General features: G+C 45.2%; 1 protein-coding gene across 1 annotated transcript in view; it reads left to right on the plus strand.

Moving 5' to 3' along the window:
- Positions 1-3,982: 3,982 nt before the first annotated feature.
- LOC120841075 overlaps positions 3,983-22,066 on the plus strand; it is a 34,337-nt gene continuing 16,253 nt past the window's right edge. The window contains exon 1 of the mRNA XM_040211901.1: positions 3,983-4,105. Coding sequence (XP_040067835.1) covers positions 3,983-4,105 — 123 coding nt within the window. The remainder of the gene's footprint in view (positions 4,106-22,066) is intronic.

The raw sequence follows: 22,066 nt of genomic DNA on the forward strand, positions 1-22,066 counted from the left end.
GCAACTTTCTAAATAACAGCATGCTCGTATTTCTAACTTGCATCAACATCTCCGTCACCTGTAATATAATCCCTCCCTAACCGCTTTGCATTTGTAGATAAAGACATTCTTTTTAGCACGCTGACCGCCGTCAGTGAGCAGGCGCACGAGAAATCCTGGAGAATCTATCCCCATCTCTTCCGCCATCTTGGAACAACCGGCCCGCCACCTGTTGGGCGTTGGAGTTGCGAATACTCATCGTATCACCGCTCATTCTCCGCCCGAAGGCTGGAGGTCCGAACCAGATGCAAAAGTTTCAGTGCGAACCGATATTTTATTCAAAAATTATAAATGGTTTTATGAAAATCTCAATGGGAAAATGGTGGACGACAGACTCTCGATTACATGGTGCTCTATACGCCAGAAACAGAAGACGGGAGAAAATGAGCCCCATTTTCCCATTGGAATTTCCAGAAAATCACTTATGACTGTTAAATAAAATATGGGTTCGTGCTGTAACTTTAGGATCTGGTTCGGACCTCTAGCGCTACCTTCCGGCGTTGATTGAGTGTTCGGTCATGCATAGTTTATTTTTGCGGTGAGAAAAAACCTGTAAATATATTTTTGCAACTCCCTGTACTATAGGGTTCGAATGAAATGCGAACAGTGACGGAACTTTCAGCGTACCACCGGCGCAGCGTCGAAGCTTGGCCTGTGCCAGTCTAGGTTCATGCACATTGGAGTATGACGCACACCCTCGCCGCTCCCTACTCTCTACAGCTCAGTTTGATCATTGTCGAGAGGCTTCCAGGAGGCGCAGCGTGTGCTGACTACCAGTCGCTCCAACGTTCTCATTTCACTTGAACCCGATGGTACTTCCAATAATGCAGGGGAAATAGTAAGTAATATTCCTTAAAGGCTCAAACACCAACATCATAAAAAACTTTTTTTTTTTTTTGTAAATTCTGCTTAACTTTCAGAGCTTCGCAAGTGCGGCTCCGCCATAGCCCCGGACCACGCGGCATAGCCACACTGAGGTTTCCGCTCCCTCCGACTAGGAAGTCCGCTTCCTGTCTACGCACATGGCATGCCGCTCGTGATTGCATGCGATTGTGCAATCCTCCCACAAACATGGCGCCGTGGGCTGGCGTTGGCGTGGTCTCCGCGGTCTCCACTCTGCCAATTCATTTTTTATGTGTAGCGTTATTGTTGGCTGTCACCTGTCGGGAGGGTAAACCAGGACACTCAAGAAAAATACCAATCCGCCCGAGCGGCAGGTCATAGTGCGGATTCAAGACGGCAGAAACGTCTATGCTCCCTGTTTATTTACCTCACCTACGCTGGTGCTTTTCGAGCGTTTACGGATTCGAACGTCGCACGTTTCTTATCTTGCGTACATATATTTGCTCATGTTCAAGTTATTGGTGATATGTAGCCTTTAGTTTGTCTGTTTGTGTGTGTGTGTGTTTGTGTGTGGAACGCGAACTTGCGCGGGGTGCGAACAATACATAGAACGCGTTAAGACTAGCATTCCTGAATGTTGATATGGTCCGTGTAATCTCGAAAGCATATCACTTTGTTGCTGTCTCTCGGCAGTAGTGACATTGCTTCCATCATTGCAGTTGAAGAATGTGGTGAGATTTGTACTGGCAGCAAGGTGGCGTAGTATTTAATTCAACGTCGGCCCAGAACAACGTATCGCGTATTTTTCTTTTTTTTTTTGTTCCTGAGTTTAGTTTGGCAAGTTTTATATCTGGAGAATGGAAACTCCTAGAGCTTTTGTCCATCAGACGTCGCCTGTTCTTTTACCGCTATGCCTAAAAATTTCAACCCCCCCCCCCCCCCGGTTTGGAGGCAGGGCGAAAACAGATAACGGCGGCGGAGCAGCAGTTGTCGCGGTACCGATCACCATTTCTGTTGGGAGTCTCATGCACTCGTCATAGCGTATTGCACAAAAAGGGTTCGTTGCAGTCACAAATGACACAGCCATTGCTAACAAACTTGACCTAAAAGTCTCAACCGACCGAAAGTGTGCGAAACGGTGCTAATTTTATGCGTGTGAGTGTTCCATTTCGAAATTGGAGCAAAACTAGACGCAAGGGCTTCTTGACTCGCGATGAAAAACAAGGCTTATTAAAACTATTCAGGCACTGACTGCGGTCGCAACCATGCTAAAAAAACAAAAGTTGTAGTAAAAAAAAAAAAAAAAGACGACTGAAGGTAAAATTTGATTACTAAAAGCTAATTTTTTTTAAAGAAATTAATGTCATAGGCAGCTGCGCGTTGGCCTTGCTGGGCGACTGGTAAATCTCACCACCATAGCATGCCGAAAACACGAAGCACGCGCGGCGGCGCCAGCATTGTCAGAGGTGAAATCTCCCTGGAGCCTTTATTGTAAACGTCTATTGGTCATGTTGAGTAACTTACACTTAAAACAACTTTCAAGAATGTGTAACAATAAAAAAATTATACAGAAAGACGACATTACTCTTCAAATAATGAAACTCTAGCGACAGTCATAGATGATGACAGCATAAAAATTAATATAAAAATTCATTGAAGATTTACCACACAATGCAGTAGTAGAAGGCGCATTCAGAGTTCAAGTATAATGCTGCAATAATAAAATATAAAAAAACACGCAACAGCAATGTGATAAAAAGAAAGGAAAATATTGCGCATATCTAGACCGGACAGTTCTTGACGAAACGATATGGACCAGTTGAACTCGTGTCCCTGCGTAGATGCAGTGACTAGCGATTACTAGATTTACCAAATGACGGAGTCATGTTGTTACTCTAGACTAGAGTAACTGTATATTCTATATGTATACGTCACGGCAACTGTATACGCTTATCAAGCGAATCATATACGTAGTTACTTTAGCAAGGTTGAGCACTACCTTTCGCTGCATTTGGAGAATTATATATTATAGAAGTATTAGCGCATTTGAAATTAATTTTAAATTGTATTGCAAAGTCAAGAATGTAAACAAGAACACATTTGATGATTGCGTTGAAATAATATTATGATATTCATTTTTATTTTCATTAGATTATTGTATGTTTTTATACTGCACAATGCGGTCTCATGTTGGGTTTTCTAAATTCCGTGTACGCTCAAGTAATAGCTGCATTGCTTACGAACAAGGCCCATGCGTCTACTTTCTTGCAGAACATAGATACAGCCAACCATCGCGTTCTGCACAAAGAAGAAGAAAAAAAAAACGTAAGGAATAACAGGGTCGAGAACGCGATTCTCCTTAAAAATGCAATCTGAGCAGATAGCATTTTCGCGTGAAAAACGTTATCTCTGTCTCGTAAATTGCTACCATTATGGAGTTGTAGTAGATAGTTTTTCTCCTCCGCCACGGTATCCCCGAAGAAAACACCACAGCTGCGCATGCGCGCCGCCAGCCTTGTCTGCATAGTTCAAGGTCTCGTGGCGTATTATGGAGCGCTATCCGTGTGCTTAGCGGGCTGCGGGAACGATCTACTACAATTCCCTATTTTTCTGCCGATCGAGGTGATTCGCTATCCCCATGCTACGCGGGAAAGCAGACACACAGGTTTCGGTTAAAAATAGCGCGGCTATTACTCGGGCAAATACGGCTCTAAATATTTAGAAATCAAAATTTTTTTTAAATACTTCTATAAAAAAAAAACAAAAAAAACATTACGATTATTTAGAAAATGCACGTTTCTAAAGCCAAATTGGCAAAGTTACCAGTGCTTTATCAGAGTTTCTGGGAGATAATTTATTTCGATTAAAGAGGCCATTTTTTATTGTTTAATAAGAAAAGGCAGTAGCTCTTCGTGCTAAATAGTACTTTCCTAACATCGGAAGTGCCAGCTATGTATTTATAAATTAGGCTATAAATACTAAAAGTGATGACTGTATACCAATAACCCAGCAAGAACCGTAGATTAATTTTTTACGTTGAATTGTGTCGTAAAGATTCGAGACGCTCGAACAACCAAGCCTCGCAGTGAAAACAAGAACGATGCCCGTGTGTCTGCAGTGTGGAGCGTGCCCACTTCTGTTAAGTTGCATCGATTTCTGTCTGGCCACCACAGCAACTGCAGTCAGGCCAGTGCAGGAGGGAACTCTCGAGGATGCATCAGAGGTAGTTCAGCTTCCGATATATTTCTGCTAAAAAGAAAATATAAATAAAGTCCACTTCTCTGAAAAATTACATTGAATCATTAGATACCACGATGTAAAGTAAATCATTTAATTTAATATGATTCTGATTACCCGAAGGAGCGAAAATGATATGACATTGTTATAAATAAATATACACATGTTTCGTACCCAAAGCAATCAAATTCAAAAGTTATGCTGGTGTTGAATTAGTAAGAACGAAAAATTGCGAGCATAACACTATGAATGATGGATCATTCAATATTTAATAAGCAATTTTAGGAAAACTACTTGCAGGGAGACCTATACCGCAATTGTTAATTCGTTTAGGTTCTTAATTTTTGAGGAATGTGCATAGCACCAAACTGATAGTGGGCGTTTCGGGAGAATCAAAAATGATGCTTGCGTTGTGTATTACTATAAGTAAAACTATGAAACATTTCTGCAGGCAACGATCAAATAAATCTGAGACATATATGTACTATATTTTTGCGCAAACGAGCTAAAGGATAAATGTCATATTAGGAAAGGGCATGGTTGAATTGAGCTGAAACTCAAAAGATGTCTGTCCTGTCCGTCCTCTTTGTCTAACTCTTTAGTATTTTTAACCCTGGAGTGAGGGTGCAAAAAGTGACGGACAGACACAAAGCTCCGGAGCTTCGTGTCTTCGGAGCTTCGTGTATGTCCATCCCTTTTTGTCTCCTTGCTCCATAGTTAACATGCTTTTCAATACCAGCTCACCTCCCTACTTGCTTTAACATACATATTTAATTCTGCTTGCAAAAGGGCGAAACATTTATTGGTGTGTGAACTTTTGATTCGTGTGTACAAAAGCTCCAGTGGTACTTATACTCACTGACACTTTAAAAAACGCAAGATGTGAAAAGTGCCTGGCATCTTATTATCGCTTAGACGCCAATGAGGTTGCAGCATCAGCCGATAGCGAGGAAAAACAGCAAATCACGAAGCACAAAGCGTGAACACAGTGAGCCACGCCCGAAGTTTCTTAAGTTCTCAGTCACTATAAAGTGTACGCTTAATATAGGCGCCGTGGCATTCTCAATCTTTGGTTTAACGTGAAATATTTAAGTCAGAACATTGCACTTGTCTCAACTTTTGAATTGTACAAAACTGCCATCTTCAGTATTGTCTATTGTGATTTTAAAAAGGCAATAAAAAAGATTTCGGAGTTGACACATATTCTCGATCCAAAAGGCAGCTTGCGCGCCCTCTGCTACGATACGTTCAAATTAACCGGGAATAGTAAATGCTTTGCCAGTTTGTAAAACGAGTCCGCAAAAAACGAACACAGTTTTTTTTTTATGTTCTTTTTTATTACAAAATAAGCCATACGCATCTCCAAACTCTCATCCTCCACCCAAATGTAGCTTTAGTGGTTCGAACCATATGCCAATAGGGAGTTTAAGGGAACCTTTTTTACACTTCCGATATGTTGCGATGGCACTCCTGTACGAACTGAACATGCGGTACCGCACTAGTCGCACATATGGGCAGTTCGTACCGGAGTACCTATCGTCCCGTATGAGATGTGTAAGAACGGTTCCTTGAAACTTCCTAATATTTCAGAACCAACTCTTTTCTCATTGAAAAGTTATATGATTATCTGAAAATTTAAATGGGAAAATATTTACCTACGGTTTCGCCCGTTTTCACTAACGGGCGCCATTCAGCTCCATGCATTTGAGTGCGCAATTTTCCCATTAAAATTTTCAGCAAACTAAATATAAATTTTGAATGAGGTAACGGTTAGATCTGAAACTTTGGCGTACGGTCCGGAACGCTAGCGCTACAATTCGGCGGATAATCATTTGGGGATGCTTGGTTTATTTTTGTGGTGAAGACAAAATACGTACATTTTTCGGGCGGACACCTTATATTATATTTCCTAAAGTCCTTTACGAATAACATTGCGCCAGTACGTACAAAGGGTTGTTTTTCACAAATCAGGTTGACAGAGCTACAATAGCCATAAGAATTAAACGTTCTTATAAGAAGCCGTAAGAATGCAATATCCGATTTTTGGGTAAGCTCGCTTCTTTTCATTTAGATGAGCAATTTATTGGGAACATAGGAAAAGCTGACCGCCATGTTTGCTACGACTACATACTAAGAAAAAAGGGAGCTGTATTTAGTCCTTCCGGGGACCAAATGCGCTGACGCCGCCATTAGTTCCTTGGGGACTAAAGGAAAGGGAAGCAATATTTTCGCCCCTCCCGTTTGTCCCTCGAAGTTGAGTCACCGGGACTTTTGCACTTTTGCATTTAAGCCACGGGAACAAAATGTTGCGCCCTTACCTTATTCATTCCTGAATTGCGCCCTTACAGACCCAGGTGGCACTAGCCCACGGCAAATTTAAAATTGATAAAACATAACTATCACTGGGATGGATCGTTTTCACGCTAATTTCATTCACATCTAAAGAGCGCTTATTCCATATTTGTACACGTAATATGCATTTAACATAGACAAACAATTAGAACGCAGATGAGACACACGCATAACGCACACGCGGCGCAAATGCAATATTTTTTCTTCATTACTGTCCCGCTTATCCAATCGCATCCCCTAAAGGCTATCTACGCGCCTTTTATTCGGATAATTTGAAAGAAGTTGTTTTGTCAGGGACCATCTCGACCGTGAACGATGTCACAAATATTGTGCTGCTTTCGCACAAGTATTGTTCTGCAATATTGTTGCTAAACATTACGAGGAATTTACCTCTTACTAAGAAGTAACGGTACATACAGTAATTATTCGCCACAGTGCTGGCAGTCCCCATAGCCTCCCCGCAGCAATGTTCTCGCTTCCCTGTATAGACAATCCCACTTTGAGCATGCTGGCTCCGTTGCAACCGCATCGTTCCTTGTGAGAGAAGGAAACATATTTAAAAAAATAAAAAAAAAACAGAAAAAGGAATTAACCTTTTGCCTTTGGAAACGTTTTCATCACGTGCTACGTAGTTATTTTCCTCAGCGTTAAACCAGAAAGAAAATGTAAACGCTTCCAAAGCACGTTTCATAATAGTGCAAAGGGGAAGGACGCGAGGACAGCGGTTAAAAGACGCATGGCCAATGCATAAACGATGGCCGCGCTCATGGCAGGTCTGGCTAACGTTAGTATATTGGCTCACTTACAAAACTGCTCATAGATGCTGCTTGCACAGGCATTATACCCCCACTCACTCACCACGACTCCCCTCTCATCGTTGGACGCGCCGGACGGCCACTGTGGTAACTGCAGCGTATTTTATGGAATACGTACGTTTCGCAGCACAGCGTCTAGATTGCGTTCCAACTCTGCTCTATGCAAAACTCAGTTATGAAGCGAAAATCTAGATGGCGCTTCAAACGCCGGCAGGTGGACTGAAGTGACTGAGGAAAGCCACCCACTTCCGCGTGAGTTCCACAACTGAGGTAACCTAGTAACGTTGGCGCTGGCTTCCACGGCGTGCTGGAAACAACTTTACTAAAACACTTAGTTGGGGGTATCACCCTTCAAACCTGGACCACCCAAGTCCACCGAAACCAAACTGAATACGATAACAGCGCCACCCTTTAGCGACTAGTCAAACATGAATGTTTATTTATATTGCTACTGTGAAATGGCAGGCGATGGCGCCACCGGCCCTTGCGTGACTCGACATGACTTGAACAGATAAAAGCCCTTGTGTCTGGGAAAAGTTGCGTATTCTCTTCCCTCCTCCCTCAAAGAACCCTCCTTAACCCACCTCTAACTTCCGGTTTGCGACGAGGCGCCCTCTGGACGTTCCCAAGAGTCTCGACGTTTCGGTCAGTTGGAGCAGCGCGGTGCCGGTCGTGTGGACTTTTTCGTCATATAAGGCAATGATCTCATTTAGAGCCCGCAGTCGCATCCGACAGCCCTGAAGCCGCTCTAGATCTGTTCGTACAACCGTGGATCATAAAGGTGCTTTAGATAATCGTTCCAATCGTCCCTACCGCTTTGCATTATCGGTCAGTGTCTCGGGGGTTTCCTGTCCGCCACTTCGGCTTCACAGGAATAGCAAATCGTTTTTTGTTTCATATGAAACCGCCAAATTGCAATTATATTCTCCACGATTTCAGATTATTCACTACTTATTTTTGATGTCAGGAGAGACAGCATACTCGCGCTTGTCACACTGGCTTCGCTTTCACTTATTTTGAATCAGGGTATAGATACATCTACATCCTTGCGTCCGCAGCCGCGAAAGCATTGCAAGCTTATGAACTTTGTGCGAAACAAAGCATAATATGCGAAAACGTCCCTACTAAAAAAAAAAAAAAAAAAACATTTGAAATTCAAACGGGTGTCAAACTTGTCGATCTGTTTGGATCAAACGTGATACGGTTACCCGTTTGATACGGGTGCCCGTTTGAAACGGGTGCTCGTTCGATACGGGTGCCCGTTCGACCAGCCACGCGACCACACATTTGAATGCGCCATTCGAATAGGCAAATTATTTGCTAGCCCTATATGGGTATCGTCCGGCAGGTTGGTTATCTTAAACTTATTTAAGACATCCCGAAACTCATAAGCTATTTATAACGGAGGAAACACGTAGAAAAAATGTGCTCGCGCAGGTGCTTGCAAGTGGGCAGAAATACAGACACAAAAAATGATTTAAATTCTCAGAAAAGTTTATTACAGCCTATTCCGTAGACAAGTACAAACGTGAAAGCGATCTGTGAAATGTGAAGAGGCACTCCAAGCTTTTTTATACAACTTAGAAGATTGCAAAGCAAACAAGAACTGAAGTAATTCTAGACTATAATGGAATACTTTCGGAACAATTGCTCTCCCGGCTGCCGCGAGAACAGACGCTGCATAATTCTATAGATAATCTCGACGTGTACCCGGAGAAGAACCGTCAATCGTTGCCAACAAGTAGCTAGGAATGCACTTACCATAATAACAGCGGACCTGACAGACGTAATCCAAGATGAATGTCGACACGGTCAAAGCAGGACAACCACACGAACACTAAAACGAGAAGGAAGGCTCCTTGAAGTTTCAACACGATGCGGCGCACAAGCTGTCATTTGCCGAACCCAGCCAAATCGCAAGAATTCCTGACTTCTTTGAAGAATCGCTTGTTGCCGATATACGCGTAGTACTTTTCGAACATTTGGTGCACATCCCATACATTGTTGAGAGACATCCTTATAACACCGCAAGGAAAGGCGGCAGATCGAAGCAGGCAAGACAAATGAAGTTGCAACGGACAACAAGCAGACAAAGGAAAAAGCGACTGCCAACGCGCGCGCTGCCGGATCTGGCTATGCTTATCACCGTGTAGCGTGTCCTCCCCTCTCTCTCTGGTCACGTGACAGAGCTGACCAGAGAGGAGGAAGGGGGCGACGGCGAGGTCAAGGCGTAGGACACCGGACACCCCCGTCCCCCCAACCCTCTCCTCATGCATACTATTAAAAAAAAAAACAAAAAAACACTTGCTGTTGGCTTTTTGTGGCTATGCAGTCAATGCTAGGTGAGAGGGTGCACCAACCGCTGTACACGCGCTTTTCTCCTCTCTTCGATGTGCCACTGAACGTCGCGTTTGCAGCCTCGGAAAGCAGGTGAAACGCGCGCATTTCAGCACGCTGGAACGCTGGAAATGACGTCGGTCAGAAGCTCGGCTTGCGCCCGAGCCAGAAAAGCACCCAGCGCGAGCTCGTAATTTGACTGCTGCAACGGCAGACCTGCTCTCGCAATGCTCGATGTTCTTGCAGCCACGTGTTTGCGCGTTACCTTCGTTGAGTTTTGAATTGAGGTGAAATGGAGTCTAGAAATATATTCTTTCACGCGGTCGCGTCCTCTGCGCGAGAGGTTCGAGCCGAATAAGTAAATTGAGGCAACAAAGAACGCCAAAATTTTAAAGTTCTGTCAAAAATATCGGCTCGTCAACGTCGCACTTTTACGTATAAAAAAATCGCTTATTGCAGTTGCAGTGTAAGAGAACATCAGCGCAATCAAAATATAAATACCATTACTTGCATTACGCGGACGATTGTAAACCGATAAACCGGCGCTCCCGCGGCTTTCCGAAGGCAGGCTTGCACGGCTGAAATAGGCGCGCGCCCATGCCGCCGATCACTACGTTCAGTATTAAACTAGCTGCGGAGAGCCGATTGATTAAACCGGTACAGTTCGCCGGTCACCGGTCACCCGTCTGTGCAACATGGTCGCCGGTTTGAGCAAGCGTGCGACAACTTTGCTCGAACGAGTGGCCCACTTCATCAGACGAGTGACCCGTTTGCCAAAAGAGTGACCTGTTTGCCCAAATAGATCGCCGCTATGTCTCATTCGGGGACCCCTTTGACCATACAGGTGACCCCTTCGACAAACTGGTGACCGGTATGGCTAAACTGTTACCGGTATGAACACGTTTACTTTTATATAGGCGCCAAATGTTTTTTTTTTTTTGTTTGTTTTTTTCAGTAGGGGTACGCCACACTTGTCGGGCGAGCGTACTCCGCACCTCCGCACGCACCGGTATGTGGGAGCGACGCCGATGCTCCAAAGACGAGCAGAAGCAGGCCGTTTTGAACGACGCTTCTGCCACAGCACAGGCGTCCGTGCATGCCAAGTCGGCAGCGTTGTGATCGCTATTACATCGCTCGTGCTTACTGTGGAATGGAGCGTATAACTCGCTCTAAACAGCTGTCTTTTTGCATTCTGGTGAGCTTTAATCAGAGCACATACATCGCATAACTCTGCAGCTCCCGTCGGGTTGAAACCTTTTCCACCGATTCGGTGATGCAGGGTCTTCCTCCGAGGCTCATTTTCCGTCCCAGAGGGAACAATGAAAGGCTCTCCGGCCGACTTTTCCCCAGACGCGGCAGCCCGTTAGCTGCGGTTTAGCAACAACTTAGGAAAGTAATGGCGACCGGAAGTCCAGAACTGAAAGCAGTATGGCACGTGACGAATGGCCAATAGTTTGCGCGGCGGCTTGTTCAAGGAATGGGACCACTTTTCCCAGAATAGAGGGGCTTTAAAACCGATACGTGCAGCCATGCAGTCCCCGAGTCGCCAATCAGATAGAAATGGTGGCGTTGCGATTGCCATTTCTTCGGTTCTTGAGTACGGATCGAACCACTTTTTCAATGCCGGGTCTATGGCAGTTTCCCAACTGATTTGTTCTAGTAATGTTGGCAGGAACAGAGGCTGTTATCGTTATGAAGTCAGCTCCAGCCCTTAAAGATGCCTCCTCCTGCAATTGTTGATACTACGATTGTCTGGGGATACATCCTCCTGCGTTCCTAAAGAGTAAGTGCGTCACTGACGCTGGCCATTGGCGATGCAGCAGACGCCGCCATTTCGTCCGCGCGTTCGGGGGACTAAAACATAGAGGTGCACCCTGTCTTAGGAGGCCTAATGGCCGCTATTGCTCGAGCACGCCTCTTGGTTACCCCTGGTCGAATGCGATTAGTCCTCAGCATTTGAGTACGGCCGCTAGCTCGAACCAGATGTTGTTTTTTTTTTGTTTTTTTCGGGGAGCAAATGGGAGTTCAGAAGTTTAAATGCTCCCGTTGTTCCTTTGAGACCATTTTTTTCTTAGAGTGTAGCCTGTCGAAAAAAATCTGAACCGAAATTTGAATCAAAACCTTTATTTTTGACCAAACCGGAACGAAACTAAAACCTAGATCAATCAATCAATCATCTTTATTTTTCCAAGGCTACAATTATTTCTTCTTGGAAGGTCCATGGCACAAAAGGCGAAACAAAGTCGACAGACGGTGTGCCAATTGCCTACATCGGGAGGCAAGGTACACACTCTAAAAAAAAGGGTGTCATGGGATACACCCATAGGGGCTGTACGAGCTTTTCACATATGCTACACCCTTTGGGGGAATATTTGTACCCCCCAAATATGGGTGTATGCGCACATCCGTTGGTGTGGCGCACATGTACACCTTTTTCAACGCAAATCTTACTCGAGGGGAACACATGTGCACCACATTCAATGGTGTGCGGCTACACCTCTTTCTACACCCAATGAAATGAAAGGGAATAAAATGCATCCCATTCGAAGGTGTACCATCGCACCGCTTCGTAAACCCGCCTCACTCAAAAGGGACACAGATGCGCCCCGCCCAATAGTGTACCATTACTTCCCTTCCTACACCTACTGCCCTCAAACGAAACACAAGAGCACCCCGTTCAATAGCGTACTGTTACACCTCTTTCTACACCCACTCAGTTCAAAGGAAACAAAGATGCACCCGATTCAGAGGTGCACCGTCACACCACTTTATGCACCCGCTTCATAACTAACTTCATAAACCTATTTAAGACACAGAGGAAACCCTTAAAAAATGTATGCGCCCAGGTGATTGAAAAAAAAAACAGTTAAACGGACACACGAGATTGTTTTCAAATCTCCTAGAAGTTGAGTAGACAGCCTATTCCGTAAACAACTGCGAACTTGCAAGCAATCAGTGATATGTGAAAAGGTATAAAATCTGTTACACAACCGAGAAGATTACTAAGCAAACAAGAACCGGTGTGAGTCTTAGTGTATATTCTCTTAGCAGCCGGCAGAATTATTTCCACGAAACTCCACCGGCAGTCGCCATTCATTCATCGAACGACGTTTCATCGACACGCGATGTTTCATAGACAGCTCAGATTAGCTTGCCTATATTAGCTTCTCTTTTTTTTTTCTTTGTACTGAGCCGCCCCAGAATGTATCCGCGAAGTGACGTGCACGGGTGGGACAGGTGGGTTAACATTTTTGTAATGAGCCGCCGCAGACTGTCGCCACGAAGCGGCGGGAACGGGTGGGCTCTCTACTGAAAAAAACCCATATAAAGTTATACAGGATCGTACCGGTCCATATCGGTACATATATTTAAACCGGAGGCCCGGTAGCACCGTACCGGTGGTCCGAGTAGTTATACCGAGACCGGTTTATTTAGAACGAAGCCCCGGAAGCTTGATAGCGGTGGCCCTATCTGGTGTACCGGACCGTGGCTCCGGTCGTACCGGGCATTACCGGAATTCCAGGAAAGCAAAGTGGTAACCCGGTGCGCTAAACCGGTGAACCAGGTCGTCACAGCGGTCACCCGGTCACTCTACCGATAAGCGGGAAAACTGTGGCTGTTTATCAGTTCGTTATACCTGCGAAGACGCATAACTAAAGCGATAAGGCCGTTGACTCGCGAAAAACGGAAATGTTTTATTACACCTGATTTTGAGGAATTTAAAGCAAATTAGGAACAAGAAAATAAAAATATCACATAAAAGTGCACCACGCAATAAAATATATATGCGATTGTAGTTTCTGTATAAAACAGAGAAGTAAACGAATATATATATATATATATCACAAGTAAAAAAAGGGAATACTCACAGATCTTTATAAAAAGTCCTACCGAAAAAGACAAGAACGGTATGATTACATATGAAAAACGAACCTGGAATCTGAAAAACGGTTTGCATAAACCAGGAAACGTACCAGATGTTCAATAAACGGTTTAGCGGTCTGGGTCTACACAGGGAAATATACCAGGACAGAAAACAAACGCTTTGCATAAACCAGAATGCCACCCAAGCCCCGTTAACCCCAGAAACTCCGGAAAGAAAGCCCCATACCATTTAGCTGAGCGATGTTTCGTCAAAAACATTCGTGTTTTCTTTTTCTTCTTTTTTTCAGTGTTAATCATAAAAAAGAAATGTGAATATGGCAAAATGTCTCAAAAGAACAAAATATTTGAAAAAAAAGCAAACCCACCTTGGGAATGGAACCCGCGACCGCGGCGTATGAGTCAGAAGCGTTACCACTATGCTACGCTACAACTTCAAAACATCGCTTTGACAGTTAGTGTCATACGAGAACCAAAAAGCATTCACGTCGAAGACTGAGGCTTTAAGTTACTGATCGTAGTAATCGCAATCAAAAGACGCCGCGTTGTCGTAGATTGTTTTTTACCAACTAGGTCCTGTGGGGATGATTCCAGGGCTGGAGATTCGTCGCCGAAAACGTAAAGGAACCAAGCAAACGACGTGAAGCTCGCGGACACGGTTCGTGGGTGCCGAGTTCGTCCGAGCCACGGTCCAAACAGCCCTAGTGGGGGCCTTGCTTCCGAGAAGACAGGACATTCTTTCCGGCGGGTGCATAATACTTAGACAGCATGCCTGCGGCTGATGTGGATCGCAGGAGGTGGATATCGGGACAACCAATGCACAGCAAATAGGTCGAGCACGGCACATGGGACAACGATGGTCGCCGTCATGTTACAATAAAACGAAGCTAAGTAGGGCAAGCTTCAGTTTAGTTCACAATGCACTCCAACATGCTTTATTGGAAATAATTATATAAATGTTAAAACAGTTAATTTTTACTTTTGAAAGTTCAAATGTAAGTCGACTATAACAAGCACATTCACGTTGCGTCAAATGAGTTTCGTCGGAACCACTGTGGTCGAACCAACGAACATCGCCGCATCGCCATCGCCATCGTAACAAACTTAAAACGAAGCGAGTGAAAAACTTCATCGACGACCGTTATTGCGTTCTTGGAGAGAAAAAGTGTCCCAGGCGCCGGCGTGCCCACGGAGCCAACTGTGGATTTGAGCCTCATTGGTAAGTGCTCGTACATTCGTTTTACTTTTAGAGCGCAGCTCTTAGGGGCCCGTTTCTAGCCTGAGCGGCGTCGGCGTCGCCGTTGGCGTCGCCGTCGGCGTCGCCGTCGCCGTCGGCGTCGGCGTCGGCGTCGGCGTCGGCGTAACCGCGCCCCTCCTCCTCCCCCTCCTCCTCCCCTCCACCTCCTCTTCCCCTCCTTCTCCTCCTCCCCTCATTGTGTAGTATGGTCCGGGCGGGTCACGTGACCTCGGGGGGAGGGGGTCACATGACCCGTTTCCAGCCTGTGGGGCGTCGGCGTCGGCGTTGGCGTCGGCGTCGGCGTCGCCCCTCCCCCTCCTCCTCCCCCCCGCTCCTCCTCCTCCCCCTCCTCCCCCGCCAAGGTCACGTGACCCCGGGGGGTGACTCCTCTCCCCCCGCCGAAGTCACGTGACGGCCCGCCCAAGGTCATGTGATCCCGTCCCCTCGAGGTCACGTGACCCCCCGGACCTCTGCCCTCCTCCTCCGCCTCCTCCTCCTCCCCTCATTGTCTGGTTCGGGGGGGTCACGTGACCTCGGGGGGAGGGGGTCACATGACTTCAGCGGCGAGGAGGAAAGCAGTACGAAGGTGGAGGAGGGGGGGAGGAGAGACGAGGAGGCGGAGGCGAGGGGAGGAGCTTGAAGGACGAGGAGGTGGTAAAGGAGAGGGAGGGGGAGCAGGAGGGGAGGAGGACTAGCAGGCATGATCACGAGGGAGGAGGAGGAATATACCCTCCACTCCTCCTCCTCAAGAGCTGCGCTCCAATTCGGCGTTACAGGAAGTTGTAAACGGCTTTCACTTTTTTCAGTCCTTTCTTTTCGGAGCGTTTATGACGTATTCTTGTGTCTGCAGGCAGCGTGAAAGCGAACGTGTGCGGCTCCTTGTCGCACAAGTGCCTTGTGCATTGGATGACCCTCGAGTTTTTGCCAAGTTCCGAAACCGACGTGGACACTGAGCGAGCAGTCGAATTGCAGGAACGCACCCAGAGGCAAACGTGCCACCGAAGGCGCGAGAAGGGGAAGGCAGACTTGGTAAGTGTATCAGGGAGCTTCATCTCGTGGATCGGTGGGCAAGGCTTGTGTTCTACAAATAGGGTGGCGGTGTGCTTTACGGAACCTGTGACTGCTAGGCACCCGTTACGTGCTAACGCTAGAATTTGCACCCCGTTTGCTTCCACTGCGGGTGATCGGATTCAAGTTCGATTTTCGTCCTCGGAAACTACTCGAAATATTGCGTGCCGTGAGCCTTTAGAAGTGGGGTCTGTATTGGTCTGTTGCTTGCAAAGAGTATAAAGAATGAAACACTTTAGTGAAAAACCCGAGACTGAGGAATTGACAGACGACGACAAGAAAGAGAAGAACATCTCAAACTCAGCTAAATCTCTATTGAGGACAGGACCCCATATATAGGGTTGAAAAAAGAAGGAAGAAAAGGGAACCCTTATTCACATCACCTTTCTCAACAAAACACACGACACCGGATTTCTAACAATGGGGCCAAACCAAACAAAACAACTGCACCGAGGATAATACATCATCCACACAAAAAAAGCAGGAAAGCCACATATTGCATCGGACCCATCACTGAGGGAGTCAACTAGAAAACGTTTACTTTTATATAAGTTTTAATCAACAATACAATTTTATGGTGGACTCCATCAGTGGAAGGTCCAGTGCAATCTGTAATTTCCCTGCAGTTTTTTTTTTTTGTGAATGATGTGTCATTTTTTGTGCCGTCAGTTGTTTCGTTGGTTTGACCCCACTGTTAGAGATTCAATGTCGTGTACCTTATTGAGAAAGGTGGTGTGAAGAAGGGCTCCCTCTTCTTCCTTCTTTTTTCAACCCTATATAAAGGGTCCTGTTCTCAATAAAGGTTTAGTTGTTTGAGACGTTCTCGTTCTCTTCCTTGTCGTCGTCTGTCAATACCTCGGTCTAGGGTTTTTCAATAAAATGTTTGATATGCACCGACTCACGCCCTTACGTTCTGCTCACTATAAAGAATCCTTTTTTGTCTGTGGACACTGACTTTTTTTACAAAATTTTGTATATGTTGCGCTTATTTGCTAGACCTCAGGCAGTACTTTATTATGAAGGTAGCGAAAAAAAACGCCATTGAATAGTTAGAAAGAAAACAGAAAACAAGGTGTTTTGAACAACTTCCTTGAAGAGACCATGAACTGATTTTCAAACTACTTCCTCCTCACTTCGTAAGTAGAGTGAGAAATCACGTGGTCGTATTTCACTGGAACCCAAAGTTCTCCAAGCAGTCTGAGAGTCGGCAAGGACAAAGCCCTTGATAAAATACACGCTTCACATTTTCGCAAGCTCCAACAACCATAAAGCGAGCGACGAGACAAGCGATGGCGACCTTTTTGGTTAACACTCAGTCATCCGCGCAACGAGGCAAACCGCATGAAAGCGACGGGAGCAAGCGATCAAGGCGATGACCGACGTTTTCTAGAAATCTAGAAACCAAGCGGCGTAACGAGCGACAGTGGGAAATCTCCATCGTTCATCTCATCGCATCGCTCGCTAAATCACTTGCATGCGGTTCAGCCTTAATTCTGTGAATGCGAGAGGCGCATGCCACAAGCGGGTGCTGTGCTGCCCCTCACTTCCAAGGGCCTCTCATTTCAAGGCTACAAAGTCATTTGCTTCCAAGTGCTGCAAAGGCCTTGTGCGCTGGCACTTTAATCCCACTTACTAAACTAACACAAACGTATTAAGGAGTTAGGCGGGGGTAGCCATGTGGTGTGTATACCGCATCATTCTTTTTCAGGTAAGCGGGCTTTCAAAGGAAAATTGGGACTAACTTGAGCTTTATAAAACCCATTCGGGTTTTGAAAATCGGGAAATATTGCCGCGCGCGCAGTTGGCCTAGTTGGCAGTGCTCCCGTGTCCTAACGGTTACCGTGCTTGCCTCCCACACGAAAAACCGAGGCTTGATGCCTGGCCGCTGATACACATTTTTGTTGAAAAGACAGTGAGTGTGCAGGCGAGCTGGTGATAGTGGGTGTAGGACAAAATGGTCCCGGTCAGACTGGTTCCTGTCAAAATTGTTCCGTACAAAATGGTCCCAAGTGCCAACCCGGAAAAAATGGTCCTAGGGGAATTTATCAATACTTTGAGAGCTCTCAATAGGACAAAATGGTTTGGTACTTTGAAATTTATTTCGACACACGTTCAAGGATAATATTAACGTTTTCATTATAATCATTTGAAACAAATTTTTAATCCCTTCTATCTATAGCAGGCAGCTCCATTTCTAAAAGGTGCTTGATTTCTACCGATACATTCCGCGTGTCTAATAAATATATTTCTGTCACCAGAACCTGTTTTTAAATTAGCGCTATCGATCTTCAAAATGATATCCGGAATGAAAATTATTATCATACACGTACTACAGGTTTTTGACGTGGTTTTCTGAGGTGAACCTGTCGTACCACCGTGTTCCGTCTTTCAGAAACAGCATCGCTCTGTCTGAACAATGTATATTAAAAATCAAAAATGTATTTCTTAAGTATGAGCGTATTTATTAGATGGACCACTTAAGAGACAAGAAGTCGACGCTGCTGAAGCAGAGGCCTAATACAAAAATGTATTGATATTGCCGCGAGCGCAGCTGGCCAAGAAGGCAGCGCGCTCCTGGTCTAACGGTTATCGCGCGTGCTTTCCACGCTGAAAGCCAAGGTTCGATTACTGGCCGCGGAGGCGCATTTTTGTTGACTCTGTAAAGTAATGTTCTGGTAAATTCGAGAACTATGTTGGGCTTGTTCGAGGTCAGGATGTTCTACGCGCCGAACCTTCTACGCCGAACGATCCAGAAACCCACGAGGGTACATAAGGGATTCCGCAAGGCGAGCGGAGACAGTCTCGCCCCAGCGTTTCAGCTGTTACGCCGACTTCGACGCCCGCGACTCTCTGTTATTATCTTTTGTACCCTTTTATTTTTGGGCACAAGTTCGCCCCATTAAACGTTTCAGTTTCTCCAGATATTCTTTGTTTTCTCGCCAGTTTATTTGTGACAATATGACCCACACCCCTCAAAAAGTCGTTCAAGGGACGGAGCCCTTGCACGTAATATGTGCACAAAGTTGCAAGCCGCTGCTGCATCTCTTTGTATATTCTTTTTGACCTCTTCTTTGGTGGATGTATGACCATTTCCGATGTCATAACCGTAGTGACTGAGGATTGTTGAGAATGCAGAGCGTCGATCGCCCTCCAAATGGTGGGATGGTGGTGCCCAACTATGCTTTAAATGTTCCTGTTCCAGGCTTCCGCGAGGATATGAGTTCTGCGGTCACCGGTCATCGTTGCAACGTGCATGTTCCGAATCCTCGGAGGAAATTTAGGTGCACGAGTCTCACGGTTTTATTCATTGTGAGAACTCTGCGAAACGTACCGATGACAATACTGTCGAAGTTCGTATCAAGCAAATCTCCTGCTTCTGAACGCGCTGTATTCCGCAAAAACTCGACGCCACGTGCGATGTTGTCCAAAGGAAGGAATTCCAGTCCATTCATCATGCCATCAAACAGGCGAAAGACGTCGCTCTTTTTTAAAGGGACACTAGAGACAGCTCTTGAATTTTTCTCCATGTGCTTTGGCGAAAATGAAAATAGCATCCTCTTGTGGTGACGTCTTCTCCGAACACAGCACGTGCAGAGTTGATAGCAGGAGTCTCGAAATCGCTGATGACAAGACCTGGATTTAGTGATGTTCCGGCGGTGGCTTCCGCAGCTGCAACCACGGCGTTCAGTAGTTCCTCGTATGAGGAAAAAAAGAAGCGCATAAAATGAGGGCCTACAAGTGGGGATACAGAGCCCTGTTCATTATTCGACTATGCCGACGATGTTTCTCTGTATCCCTCGTGCTTGTTCCTCATTTTTTGCGTGCCGTTTTTCATTGGATATAAACATTGATTTATTGCACATTGGCCCAACCGCTTGACTGTAATTTAGTTAAAATAAAAAAGGGTTAGTGTTGTGTTTCACGACTATTTCCCAAATTATTTTTTAAGTCTTTAATATTCGTCAAAAGTATAAAATATAAAAACCGGAAAACAGCAAATAAATAATGCCACGCTGGGATATTTTGTCCAGGTTGGCGGTTGGGACCATTCTGTCCGGGACCATTTTGTCATGAACCATTTTGACCGGGACCATTTGGACAGGGACCATTTTGACCGGATCCCGCTGATAGCTAATCATGTCATATATCATTTGAGATTTCGTGGAAGAAATTGGAAACTTTTTAGTAGAAGGAACAGACACAGAAATGGACGTCTCAAACTCAGCTGACTGGCTTATTTCTCGACCACCCACGAAGCACTTCCCAACCACACTCTACGCAGAAATCTCATTTGTTGAAAACAGTTCCAAATGGAGAGAACACACTTGACACAAAAAAGATATCAAGCGCACGCACAGACAAAGGAGGCCCTTACCTGTAGTACACCTCGGGACATGGCAGTGACCTTGATAAAAGTTTTGACGACAGCACACATAAAACGAATACACTGCAGGCCATCGCAGTGACCTTGAAAGAAAATAGCCGGACTATCCTAAACAGTAGCACCAAAACCACACGTACCCTTCGATAGAAAAAAAAAACAACGAGAGAAAAACTACTTTTGGGAAACACATCTTGGTGACCTCTAAACCGCGGCGACGGACCTTAACTACTTATTGTCCCCCTAATTCCCCTCTTCCTTTCCCTTCCTTTTTTTCGCGAATCGATGTGTTCGTTCATAGTCTCAGACACTTTTTGGAGTTGTTTTCAAGTTCCATTGATGCTTGGCTTATGCAGTTTACCATTGCTTTTATTCTTATCGTTTCTTTAAAGACTCTCTTGATATCATCTCGCTCTTTATGTAGAACTTCCCTTTCTGACCTGTGCGCAGTACAATTGTTGCATTCCTCGATGTGCTTTGCAATTTCCAAGTTCGGCGCTTTCGTGTTTACATTTCTCCTGTGTTCTAATAACCTATCGTTGAGGCATCTCGAGGTTTGTTCCACGTACTTGAAACCGCATGTTAACGGAATTTCATATACCACACTTTCTTTGCACGGAACCGAGGGTTCCCGATGGGCCTTCTGACAGCATTTGTGGTTTGACAGAAATGGCGTCAACCGGCTCATTTTGAAATCTGAGGAGAACACTACGCCTTCTCCGAACTTTTTGACGCAAGCCTTTAGGCTGTGGGAAATGCCGTGGAAATACGGAATTACTGCTATCTTTTTCCTTTGTTTTTCCTTTTCTGGTGTCCATTTTAAAGTTTTATTTCTAACTGCCTTTTGATGGATTCCTCTTCATACCCTGCAGATTCCAGCCTCGACTACTATTCCCTGACCGCATTACCCATAAAATGAGTGCACGATTTACGCAATGCGGTCGTTACGAAGGACTTCAATATCCCTGCTTATTTGGCGTGGCAACTTTTCCTACTTAGCGCAGTTTTTGCGGCTTTTTTCCCGTACTCCTAACAAAGAGCTTGTTCGACATGTATGCGTAAATCAAGAAACTGCAGGACCCCATTTTCAGGTTGTTCGGTTGTAAACTTAACCTCCGGAGCTGCTGTCTTTACAATCACTTCCAAACACCGAGCATCCGTTTCTCGAAAATCACAAATAAAAATGTCATCAACGTACCCTTTTACCAAGCACCCATTCAAGTTATTTTCGTTAAGGGTTTTAGTTACGGATTTATCTAAGGTGTTCAGATAGATTTCTGCTAACATCGGTGCCACAAAAGAGTCAATGCATACACCATCTCTCTGAACATATTTACGACCGTTATATTCAACAACTGTCGCCTGAAGATATAAATCAAGAAGAGAAAGGAAACTGTCGACGGCGATACCTGTTTTGGAATGAAAAGTTGCCAGGTTCAGCTCTACCACTTGCCTAACCCTTTGCATCAAGCGAACCTTCTCTAGCGAATAGTATAAATCCTTAATGTCCATTGACATTACTGTACACTGTTTTCCATGAAAGTCATCTAGGTCATCGATTAGTACCACAGTATCAGGTGCTATATGACATAATTACCTTTTTGTTGTTTCTGTAACGTCGCATTCTGGTAAATTTGAGGCAAGGATGTTCAACGCCGATTGTGCCAGAAGCCCACGCGTCTACATAAGAGGCTCCGCGTGGCGAGCCTGAGTTAGTCTCGTCCCAGCGTTTGATCGTGCTGTTTCACCAACATCGACGCCTGTGACGCTAAGCTTCTTCTATTTTGTTTTGAGCGCAAGTTCGCCCCATTAAACGTTTAGTTCCTCAGTTATTTGCCGCCTCATCATTTGTCATTCGTGACAATATCGGGGCTT

The sequence above is a fragment of the Ixodes scapularis genome, unplaced genomic scaffold (assembly GCF_016920785.2).
Source record: "Ixodes scapularis isolate PalLabHiFi unplaced genomic scaffold, ASM1692078v2 PGA_scaffold5__190_contigs__length_132052651, whole genome shotgun sequence".
Lineage (NCBI taxonomy): Eukaryota > Metazoa > Arthropoda > Arachnida > Ixodida > Ixodidae > Ixodes > Ixodes scapularis.